The 12625-nt window shown below is 44.0% G+C and overlaps 1 protein-coding gene across 1 annotated transcript; it reads right to left on the bottom strand.

The window, feature by feature from the left end:
- Nucleotides 1-2577: 2577 nt before the first annotated feature.
- On the bottom strand, nucleotides 2578-12449 carry LOC119312592 (trafficking protein particle complex subunit 4-like). Its single transcript, XM_037588328.1, has 5 exons — nucleotides 12339-12449; nucleotides 12060-12178; nucleotides 10945-11050; nucleotides 10695-10863; nucleotides 2578-3024 (listed from the first exon to the last, which is right to left on the bottom strand). Exons 3-5 carry the CDS (start codon nucleotides 11008-11010, stop codon nucleotides 2828-2830), a joined length of 432 nt encoding a protein of 143 aa, XP_037444225.1. The 5' UTR covers nucleotides 11011-11050; nucleotides 12060-12178; nucleotides 12339-12449; the 3' UTR covers nucleotides 2578-2827.
- Between the last annotated feature and the right edge of the window lie 176 nt (nucleotides 12450-12625).

Here is a 12625-nt window from a genome sequence, read left to right as displayed (position 1 = left end):
CTCAGTGATTTTTTGCCAGGTGTACGATATTATTTCAGGGCCCTCTTTGAATTTCCACAAATTTTGGACGATCTAATCTTTTGGAATTTTTCCTATGTTTATTGTTTGATTTGCAAGTTAATCTTCCCCAAGAAGTTCATTGCACTACATTTAGAGAAGAAAAAAAATCCACTCAAACATCTTGCAAAGAATTCTTTTGCTTTTCCATTGCTTAATCAAACACGCTTTGGTACAAAACAAACTAGAGGCTAACGTGCGCTGCCGCACTGTTCTTCACTCACGGGAAGGGGATAATTACATAATTGATTGACTCTTTCTTCCAAACAAGTTATTGCAGTCGGTTGCATCATTTTGGTTTTAGTTATGCTACGGCGGTGTTTTTCCTCATTAATTTGTATATCGTGTTGGGCTGTTGTTGGAGATGAATTTTTCAAGCCTAGAAGAAGCAGTATTTGTTTAGAGAAGAGTTAACTTGTTCGGTGCATGTTGTAATGTCCTTGCATGTTTCTGCTTCCGAGTCGGCCGGTGGTGATTATCGTGAGCCAGTTGGAAGCTCTTATTCCATGGAAGTGCTCCTATAACTCACATGGACCGGCCAACGAAAATCTCACTCGCTCAGCTCAGCTCAACTCCATTCTCTGCTTACTCACTTAGATTTTTTTTGTGTTCGCTTAGAAAAAAAGGCAATCAAAAAATGGATTTAAAATTTTAATTGAAAAATATAATTTTTTTAGAAATATTCATGACAATGTTCGGGAATTTCAAAAAAGGGTTGCAAATTTTAAAAATAAATTGCATACTTAAAAATGTTCATGAACTTTAAAAGATTATAATAAATCATGAATTCCAAAAATATTTGTGGATTTTTTAAATCGTTTTTAAATGTTCTTTTACTTTTAACGAAATAGCCATGTATTAAATAGTAAAAGATAAAAGAAAGAAAAACAAGCACAAAATTAAAAAATAGTAAAAAGAAAAAATAAAAATAATTAAAACCAATAGAAAAACACAAAAAAGAAACAAAAACAAAAACCAAGTAATATCTTCTCAAAACTGGAAAAATCAGCCTGTTCATTACGGCTTGGTGTGTGTTACTCTCAACCGCGACGCAAACCCTTGCAAAAGGGGCCCATAATAACCTGACAGCTCCCGACGCGCTAGAAGGCTTCTAATGTAGGGGAGCTTAGTAGAAGATCCCAATATTGTGTTTTTGGATTTTGCAATCCTGTGAATCAAAGAGGCCCTCTAGTGCAGGTATACATTGCGCTATTTAGGATTTTTTAGAAGAGGAAAAGAAGATATGGTTGGGGCCTTACGTACACAGTGTCGGCCCGTTGGTCAAGGTGTCCATTGGGCCAAGTTTGAGTTGCATGCTAGAACACGTCACCATCTAAAGGAAACTTTAGGGGTTGGTCGTCGTGCTTGGTTAGGCCAACCCGGTGATCTCTTATTCGTTCCTGTAAACGTTATGACGACTTAATAAAAGCTTTGTGAGATTGCCTCAAAAAAAAGTCTAAAGGAAAAAAGTTACTCAAAAAATCTAAAAAAAACACCGCGCGACTTCAGTGCCAGCTCCAATGAGAGGTTGCATCCGCTCTGGGCCGGCATGAATGCGAAATTGGCACTCTGGAGCGGGCACTGACCGGCATGCATTTGCGGTGACCGCTTCACGCGGAAGAGGGCTCGGGCACAGGAGAGGTTTTCGGGTGGGTCCAAGGTGTCTGGCGTGTACATGGCAGTGGACTGGATGCCCGCAAAAGCCCCCCTAGTTTGTGTCCGATTTGCAGGGAAACATACATCCAGACCGCTCCACGGACCGATGGGGTACCTCGTTGGATGGCAAACTACATCTGGACCGCTCAGTCCAGATGGTTGCGAGTGGTTTGAGGGCCCACGTTGGAGATGCACTAAACCCACATTACTGAAAAAATGCCATATATGAGAAGCATGCCATCATCCAAAGCATGCATGTATGATTCCCTAGCCCAATACAGTAACCCACATCTGCATAAACTTGAGTTTTAGGATGTACCAAAAGGCCACCTAAATGACGACCAACATACTCCTATATGGCCAGGCTCTATGCGCCCTTCCCTCCTTTGTGCCATGCACATAGAAGCAACAGCAGCAAACTCATAAAGAATGTGTTTACTCGGTGACAGCTAAACCTGCTTAATATGTTGGTCGCCACACTCTGTTGCTTAGTAAGTATTCCCTCCTTCCCAAAATAAGTGCCGCTGATTTAGGAGTATAACCTATGACAATACATATGAAGCTTCTGATGAAAATAGATATGAAGCAAATGAATGTTACTGACAATAGATACGAAGCTGCTGATGACCTGGTGTTAAAGACCACATAATTTTCCCATCAGAAATTAATTATCCCACAGAAGGTTCCCACGGTACAAAAAGACAGCCAGCATACAACATTTCTGTATTTGAGGATCCAAAACCAGAATGCAGGTTATTTACCCACATGGCCATGTGGGTAAATAACCTGCATTCTGGTTACAGTATTTGAGGATCCAAAACCAGAATGCAGGTTATTTACCCACATGGCCACCAACACATAATCTTGTTCAAATCATGGAGACATGCAAATTCAAACTGAGCAATGTCAAAGTCTACACACATCTTCTGTCCTCAAAATGCTGTAACCCAGCATTGTATATCAGATTTACAGATATGGAAGTCTGTACCGCATTCATGTTATCAGCCAGAATCACTTTCAAGAGGAAACATGTTCTAGGTGACCAAATACAAATATGGTAGAAAAACAAACACGAAATTGCAAGAGTCGGTGCTCCGTATGTTCCTTTCATGTTTCACCGGCCCAGAAGTGCGACACGGTCCTTCTGGATGACATGGGCTAGGTTGAGGTCAAAGAGCTCACACCGGATTGGCATCTCCATCTCGTAGAACGGGTTCTTCAAAACAAACTCTGTGTACAGCTCATATATCGTTTTCAGCAGGATTTCCATATTTTGAGTGCCTGTCTCGCATACAACGAAAAATTTCGTCCCTGGGGCATGCCAAGCAACCAGCCAGGTCAGTAACTAGACATAGACAATGCCAAGGCATAAAATGACACAGTTAACAGTTAAAGAAACCAATCCACAGTTTATGGGCATAGTTAGGCCATGCTGATTTCAAACAAGATTCATACCATTTACTAGTATCAACACAAGCTGACAAAAGAGAGAAAAACTGAAGGGCGTCACCATACTTCCAATTTTAGAATATCTACTTTCTCATATTGATCATCATTTTTAATACTCCCTCCGTTCACTTTTATAAGTCGTTTCAGACAAGTGAAATTGAGCTGTTTTGCACAATGTCTGAAATGTCTACAAAGCCTTATAAAAGTGAACAGAGGGAGTACTATACCACTTTCCAAAGTCTTGGATCACTACCTAGATCAAATTCCAACCAAATAAAATTAACAAAATAACAGGATAAATTAGCACTGGGTATAGGCCCCATATTCACTTTTGCATTCGAATAAATTGGTAGTCCCTCCGATCCATATCAATTGTCACTGCTTTAGTACAACTTTATACCAAAGCAGCCACAGTTAATATGGATCGGAGGGAGTAACATAACCCAACAGCCAGCACTTCCATTTTTTTGGCAGTAAATATAAACTACCACACTTATTCACTGGTGCATGTCCTAGTCCTACAGAACACAGTGCCGTGTGCTGCGGTTGCTGAGGATACAAAGACCAGGAATAGGGCACTCGGCCTCACCTATCAGACAGCAAGGACTAATCCTTATCATGCAACGGATGGTATATAGTGTAAAATTATTTCTGGCTATTTAATTGCTTCATCATATGGGTTATGCTGCCCCTTCGGCAGGAATGGTGCTTAAGCCCCTAAGAAACTAATTCCCATCAGAAGGAAATTTATTGAAGGGGTGCCCACGCCAATGGCAAACAGTCACACAACAGAGTTCAGTGGGCAAAGCTACTAGCGTCATTATTATGATTGAAGCATCAAAATAACAGTACATAAGTGATATATTGATGTGTACCAAGGAAGGAAGTTTTATACTTATGTGTCAAACTCTTTTCATGACCTAGCAGCTAAAGTAGCTAGCACAAGGAGGCCCTGCAGTAGTTTCTGTTGAAGGAACATACAACAAATTTCACATATATATATATATATATGTATATATATATATATAAAGAAACTCTATTAGACACCCAGGGTGAAGAATAATTATTCTTCACCCTGGTCCATTCACCGAGTCATATTTTTCCTTTAGGCCCGATCGCACCAGCGCAGTGTGCCTCAACCGCTAACCCCATGAGCGAGGTAAATTTCGTTCAGTATGGACGTAATTTCTCCTTTTTTTACTAGGTCTGATCCCCATGGCAGTTTCGACGGCAGTTCGGGGGCGGGCAGCTTGATTGTGCGTGTGTAGCAGCGGTTGTTCATGGTGGTTCGGTGAGTGGTCGCTGGGCACGACGGCGTGGTGGCCGTCAGCTTGGACTGCCGTCGGTTCAAGAGCCGGTCGACGACGAGGATCAATCTTCGGGGAGCTCCCTAAGCCCGCTCAAAATTGGCATCTTCCCCGGAGGTGGACGCCACCTCCAGTCGGCGGTGACCCTACAGAAGAGGAGAAGGCTACGACCTCATGCTCGTAGTCTCCATATGGATCGCTCCAAGCAGCCCAACTTCTTCCCCATGGACGTCTTCATTGACGCGAGCGCCAAGATCCCTCCCCACCATGTCGACCCTCATCATATGGAGTTGTGGTCTGTGTGGCCCCTGCTGTGAGATAGCCCTTGGAGCCAGGCGAGACAGGATTCAGATCCCTTTTCGGAGGTGAGATAGCCCTGCCATCACTCATATGTCATTGCATATTTTTAGAAATCAATCTAGCACGTCTGCTCCCTCCATAATTTCTTTGAATTTGTACCAGACTGTTTTGCTCACAACCTGTTTGACAGAATACCTACAAGAGCCAATTATCCATCTCCACAAATATCCCTGGGGTCCTCCCATCAATCTTAATTTGACTCCCATTTTTTGCAGATTAGTTTGTTTGCATATTTATTTTTGTACTAGTATTGATCAAGTACGTTTTTTATTCCGCGAATCAGCAACAGGGTGCAAACATATTTGTTTCTTGCGATTGGTTACAGAAGCCTAATTAACTATATTCACCTTTTAGCAGTAATACAGCTACTTGGTTATTTCCTACTTCCTTTTAGTGATTATCACTCCGACAGGTGGATGCACACATATAATAGGTGTGTCATGGCTGTATTTTGCCAGTGACTATTGGAAAGTAATCTCCTTTATATGATTATATTTTTTGGTTTAATTTGTACTTAGATGGCTAACCAACAAAGGCAGGAGATTCCAGAGACAGATTTGAGGTCGGTGCCTCACGAAGGCATGCTCCTTGCCGGGAGAGGCAGGGGCATCCTTTCTTGGTCTGCAGCTTTCACCTCTGTTGCTTCAGGTGAGCCCTGATTTCTCATCCTCTCATTTCTTTTTTAACCTCCTATAACTCCAGCAATGTCCTTATTTGTTTGATCTATTTGTATTTCAAAAATATGATTAGGATTCCACTATCTGGTTAATTCGTAGAACTACTGAACTATATATTCATTTCTGTTTTGTGTTCATGCCTTGCTTGTTGAATTGCTTACTTGGAGGTTTATTTGATTTATACATAGCGGCACAAGTGGAGCAGGAGCTGCAATGGATTTTGTACTATGGTACTTGTGTACTTCAATCAGCGCAAATTACTCTTTATATTTTAGTTGCATTTATTGCACGATCTAGAAGAGAAGCTTCGATTTTGGCAATAGACGCTGGAGAAAGTTGTTGCTAGTTTTGGAGGTTTATATGTGATAGTTCTCATGTTCTATGTGTGAGCAGCAGTACAAGTGAGTTAACATGTTTATGAGTTTATCACATGATTTTCTCAAACAGAAAAGTAGCTTCCTGATGAATCAGATGTACTTCTGTGTGGTGCTTCAGCTGACTCGTCGCTTGTCAGGCCTGTCGTGGATAATCGGTACATGGTAGGAAGAACAATGGCAAAACGAGGACGGACTGAAGGCAGCGGATTCCGTGTTGGTCGGAGGGGAAGACGTTGTCTTTATCTAAGTGCCTCCTGCAACCATCTCCTTGTAGCCTCAGATAATGACTTCAGGTAGGGCAGACCAAGTGACATAACTGTAACTGTGATAATCATTTTAGTAATCTTATTTGATGACATTTATTTCTGAAGGGATATGTTCCTCAGCTATTCATATTAATGTTTCTTACCGTCGTCGGCTAAAATTTCACATTCAAACTGAACTTGTTATTGCAGAAGTTAGGACGAGATTTTGTTGTTGTTGAATAGTAGCTTCTATTTTTTTTCCATTTATTTGTTGTGTCTGGTACCTACCATATGGTTTCTGGAAGAAGTATCCTCCATATCCCAGTAACACTTTGACTTTCTTGGTGGTCGTCTCGTCGTTCTCCCTTGCAGATGGAGATGGCCGTATAAATGGCATGCCCCAATGTTTCACCGACCTCAAGCAGGGAGCCACCATTACCTTGTGTTTTGGTTACCATAATCAAACCCTTTTTTACCCATTTAAATTAGTTGGCTCGATTTCGTTGCTAATTGAGTTTGATTGGCAGTATATACCCCAGTGTCTTTGTTGTTCTGTTTTATAATCTAATTGCCAGGATGTTTGCTATATTTTTAGTATGTAGATCGTAGGGACATTACTGTAGTACAAATGTCTTCTGTACAGGTTATGCAGTCAACACATTTTCTGTCTTTCGCCCTGTTTGTTTGCTGAAGCTCGTGCTCATGTTGTAATTGTGGCATGTAATTAGTCCCTGATCCATGTGTGTGACCGGAAAGGTTGGGCATAACTACATTGTTAGGGAGCAGATGAAGAGTATTAACTTCAGGATCAGAGCTGAAGGTCTCTCCATTAGCAAAATTACAGTGTGTGATCTGTCTGTTTGCAAGTATACTGATGTAATTTCACATATTGCCCCAACTTTTGGGGAATCCTTATCAACTGAATGCATTTTAGCATTGAGAATGGAGCCACTCATCTGTATTGCCGCTATAACCGCGCAACATGCATCCCTTTGATATGAAATTTTTGACAAGAAACTTGTTGGCATTAACTTTGATTTTGCCATATTTACTAGTAACATTTATTCAATCTCAACAAGTTGTTGCCCCTTGGAGAAGAATATTCTACTAGCTTTCGACTGTCTGATTGAACTACCAAAAACAAGGGATGTCTTTTTTTTACAAGGCGAGGTGGGTCTTTTATTTTGCAAGAGACCTGGTATGTTAGTAGGAGACCTGGTATAAAATACGCCCAATATCAGGAACACCGTCTCTATGTGTATTGAGCAGACCTGAAATATAATAGTAGTATTATACTAACATAAGCGGGTCCAGTTTTTTGTAAGATGAACTTCCTGACCCATGGACGTAAACTACATTTCTAGCTTTATAAGTCCAAGCTAGCTGTCATTTTGGAAAAGGTGTCTATCGATTTGTAATCAATCCATTCCGTAAGTGCACGGGCATAACCTATCTGACCTACCTGCATCAACGGCTGGAGGCACATCGTGGAGTCAAGGCAAGCATGCTGATCCATGACCGTAACTGTGTGAGGTAAATTTACATTGTCGCTTTTGTGTTGGCTGTGATGGGCGCTGGTCTGGTTCGCCACCTCTTCGCCATAAAATTACCTCACGATATCGTGCGTGTCTGCTTTCTTGTCCATGCCGTAAGTTTACTTCGCATGCTTTGGATTAGTGTGGCGTAGGGGTGTACTGGGGTGAGGAATAAGAATTCCTCACCCAGGGTGACAAATAGCGCGACCCTATATATATATATATATATATATATATATATATCCCCCAAAAAATCAAATATCACATATACCCGCCAGGATCAAGTCCAGAGCAGATGCAATTAGATTGATCAGTTGAGTTCTTCTACTGCTTATAGTTTTGTGGGTTAGACACAAGGATTACGAGTCGACGAGTCGTTCCGAGGTTGAGACTCATAGACTAATCGGACTAGTCTTAGACTAGTGCTAGACTAGTCGACATAGTACTGTAGTACTCAACTACTAATACCTAGTAGCAGTATGTAGTAAACTGTACAGCACATTACAGTATATACACAATAAAACCAGCAGTGCTAGTCAACACTTGTCAGGCCCAGCCCAGCTCAGCACCGTGCAGCACGCCCCCCACCCGCCAGCTGGCCCATTTGGCCCAAGTGGCCAGCCTACTTAGTCCCCCAACCACTGGAACCCTAGCTCTCGATCTACCCAATCGCCGCCGCCAGCGCCATCACGCACGAAGCACGCGCGCACGCGACCCGCGCCTCCTGCCGCCTTCCGCCGGCCTCGACCGCTGCCGCCGGCGAGCCCGCCGACCATCGCCATGCCTCCTCCTTTCCTCTCCCCCCTCTCTCTCTTCCTCCTCTCTCGTCTCAAGGCCGCGCGCGCCTACGGGTCACGGCCATGGCCGCCGCCTGAGCACGAGCTCCGGCCGGCTGCGCCATCCGCCGTCCCAGCGGTGGGTGGCGGCAGCGGTGGCAGGCCAGTGGGTGCTGGCGGCGGCTGAGGCAGCTCTCTCTGGAGCAAGCCTGGAATTTTTTTTTGAGTCGAACGACTCAAGATGCACGACTAGTCCAGACTAGTCGTCGGTTAGTCCTTCGACGGCTCGACTCGTATTTGTAGTCTACAAGAGAAAAGGAGTCGACAGCTGGAGTGCGACTCGTAGACTAGTCGAGCGACTAGTCTAGACTAGTCGTTCGACTCGTAATCCATGGTTAGACATCTACTCTAGCATGACGTGGATAGAAATAAACTTTTAAGTCATTGACAAATCAGATGATATGAGCTGAGTTATGTTAGTACCTCTGTTTTTAAGGCGTCTATGAAGCATCGCTTAGGCGACGCCTTAGCATCGGGGCGCCGTCCGATGGCAAGGCGTCGAACCTGCCTTACACATCGTCGTAAAGCGTCCGCTTTAGATCCTAGGGCGTCTGAATCGTCCGCCTAGGCGCGTAGGGCGGCGCCTTGGGCCAGATCGGACGCCATGGGCTGCTTCCAGGCGGGAAAGAGTGGCCCACGCGGGAAGCTTTCGCGGGCTTTCGCTGGAAATATTGGGCTCGCGCGCGAGTGCGAACAGGTATAAGGCGAAGGGCGGGACAGAGAGGATCGAACCAATCGTCCAATCTACCCGATAGGGTTTCCTTCTCTCCTCTCTGACCTTTGGCGGCGGCTCCTTCCTCTACAGCTCCGATCTGTGCCTCTCCTAGCCGGGCTCAGCTCTCCCTCCAACTCTGGCGCAACAGCAAGGTGTGGCTCCCGTTCTCATCTCACTTCTACCCCGGCCTCCTCTTAATTTTCTTCTACCCCTCCTAGTACTCTGTTTCTTCCTGCATTGTAGGTAGATCTGTAGATGTGCTTGGCTACTTGCCTGCTCCTCCTCTGCATCTGTTTGCTCCCAAATCTGGTTCTCCATCCACAAGGCAGCAACCCCACCATCGCTTCTCTCTTTCCCCATGCTTGTCTGCTTGCTCTAGTGATTTGGCTCTTCTCTCTTTGACGGTTGATTGGGTCTTTTCTCAGTGTTGCTGCAGCAGCGAGGTGTCCCTGCTCTGATGGATGCTAGGAGAAGACCTACATCAGATGATCCAGTTTGGAAGTATGGGTTCTGGCCAGATTTAGAGAGGAAAGATTTACTCCAGTGTACATTGTGTGGCAAGATAGTCCATGCTGGAGTGAGAAGGCTGAAGCAGCACCTTTCTGGGGGTTGTAGTGATGCAGATATGTGTCCCGAGGCATCTATGGAGATTAGGATAGAGATGCGCAAATCCTTAAACACTAGAAAGTTTAAAGCTATGGAGTGATATATTGATGAGAAGGATGAAGCTGAAGTTCAAAGGTGCCGTTCTGTCATATACAGAAGATGATTTGAGGCCTATGATTTGGCAACAACTAATTATGTTACTGTTAGTTGTTAAATTTCCTAAATGGCTGCCATCTGTTATATATGTATGTACAATTTATGATGTCAATGCTAGTAGTTAAATCTCCTAATTGGCTGCCATCTATTATATATGTATGTGTCTAAGGCGTCGCCTCGCCTTATGCCTTACCGCTTAGGCAGTGAGGTGCCCCCCCAGCGCCTCGCCTCGCCTTACCGCCTTAAAAACATAGGTTAGTACATAACATTTAATGAACATCATTCACCAAGGAAATGGTTATGGCCTACAAGTCCAATGAATGACAGGTTTTGCTTCTCCTAGATGGTAAATAAAAGAGCAACATAAAGTTACCGAACTCAATGACGCCACTTAAGTTAATATGCACGTATTGTGCTCAAAACACAACTTCTGCAGATAATGGAGAATACACATGTGTTGTTAATCATTTGTATTTTCATGAGATTATTTTCAAACATTTAGCGAAGGTCGCAGACAAATTTCTGCAAGTTTAAGGGATCATTTGTGAATTAGTAAATGAAAGTAAAACCACAGCTTGTACTGCTTAACTTGCCAAGATCCACTACTAAAGCATTATTCGCTACAACCCAAAAAGTACAGAAACCCACTAGTATAAGCGTGTAGTGAGGATTTATCATTATCAAGCACGTTTGCACACAACTTAAGGGAAGTGAAGACCTGTGAGGGACTGGAAGCAATGGAGGTCGAAGTTGTGGGCTTGTAAGAGGTCAATGCCAGTACAGCCTGTGGTAGGGGACAGCTGCTGCGAGATTGCGTGCATCGAGTGCCAGAGACTCGCGAGGCGCAAACTGTCGTTGGTGTCCATTCTCCCAGCTGAGCCATAGTCCTGGGGAGATGCGCATGTTGTTCAGACTCTATCTCTAGATCTCTACAGAGTAGAAGAGGAAGAGAAGTACAAAGAAGATACCTTGTAGTATATAAGGCCACCAGACTTGTTGATGATGAAAAGGCTGTAGATTGCAACTGTCCCCATGGCCACAGGAGAAGGCTGAGCAGAATTAACAGCTAAATTCCTGTATCAGATGTAGATAGAAAGATATACATCAGATCGACAAATGAAAGTTCGGTACGTGTAGAAATAATATAGGACTAACCAAGGAACTGGCCACCTAACTTGTTCGGAACTGAAATTGTTCATACAGATAACTTTAACTTGGATATCATAGCGATACAAAAGCTACAAATAAAGAAATGCTAACTACACTGCCTTATGTACAACCTACTTATACGATTGTTGATATCCAGTGAAATGCATAATCCGTCGTTCAAGCTGATGCCATATATTTGATTTGGTCATGCACAATTAAGAGTGGAACGTCGATCTGATCCAAACTACTACGTGTAAACTAAGTGAGGCTGTGTTTGGTTCAGCTGTGGATTCTGAAAAGGCTGCTGTGGAACTTCCAGCTGTGGAAAAGCTGGAAGGTGTTTGGTTGAGAGAAGTGTGAAATTGAGATTTGGCTGTGAGTTGTCTGTAATGCCTCTGGGGCCTGAGTGGATATGTTTATATGAAAATTGACCATAAAGCAGTGATCTGTACATTGGTCAATTTTACCAGGAAGATGTTAACAACATAACAATAACAGGAAGAAACAGATTATCTTACAAGCCTCCTAAGCTGTACGCTTCCACATTTCTAATGGCCATGTACGCTGTCATCACTGTCAATTATTTTCATACAAACATTTCCACAAACACCTTCCAAGCAAACTCCATTACGCAATATAATCTCGCAATATTCAGCACATAGGAAATAATCATCGCGTTTCCATACACAACATCCACTGCAAACATATATAATCATACAAGAGGATCACTGCCTGCAGTGTTTTTTAGAGGACATACACAGCAATTCATATACTGCACAAAATTTATAGGACATACACAGCAATTCATATACTGCACAAAATTTATAGGACATACACTGCAATTAGGACAACATAGAGGCGGCGCGGCTTGCAGCGAGCCAGCAGATCCGGCCGATGCAGGGAGAGGGGGGAGGAAGGGGGGAGGAGGGAGTACCTGGGCCGGCAGACGAGCGCTGCTCCGGGGGGCGGCGGCGCGGACTGGAGGTTCGCCGGAGGGACGGCTGCGGCGGAGAACCCTGGCTCCTTCGTTCGTGCGGGAGCGCGGCCCCTCCTCTGTTCGTACCATACCCCAAAATCAAGTTAATAATGAAGGATTCAGGTAAGGGGGGAGATGGGCGGAGGATGAGGGCAGGAGCAGCCCCTGCTCTCCCATACGCGCCGGCGGACGAGAGCGAGAGAGGGGTGGGAACAAGGGGGCGACGAGGAGCTGTACCTTCGCAGCGGCGAGGAGGCACGATGGCGACGCGGGCGGCGGCGAGATCCAAAGGCGTCGGAGAGACGGAGACGAGCGAGGAAGTTTTTTCTTACTCTTTGAGCGAACAGCCGCGACTCAAGCCGGTGTACAGGCAGGCCTACAAGGGGGGCGACGCCCGAATGATTTCGTAATGGACGGGCCCATTAACTCGTACTACTATTTAATATTTTTTGTTAAAAAATGAAAATCAACTAAATAACGAAAAACAAAATTGCATATAGAAAATATAAATATTCACGTACATG

This window comes from Triticum dicoccoides, chromosome 5B (assembly GCF_002162155.2).
Source record: "Triticum dicoccoides isolate Atlit2015 ecotype Zavitan chromosome 5B, WEW_v2.0, whole genome shotgun sequence".
NCBI classification, from domain to species: Eukaryota; Viridiplantae; Streptophyta; class Magnoliopsida; order Poales; family Poaceae; genus Triticum; species Triticum dicoccoides.
The sequence above is the reverse complement of the archived record's forward strand: the minus strand, read 5'-3'. Positions and strand labels throughout refer to the sequence as shown.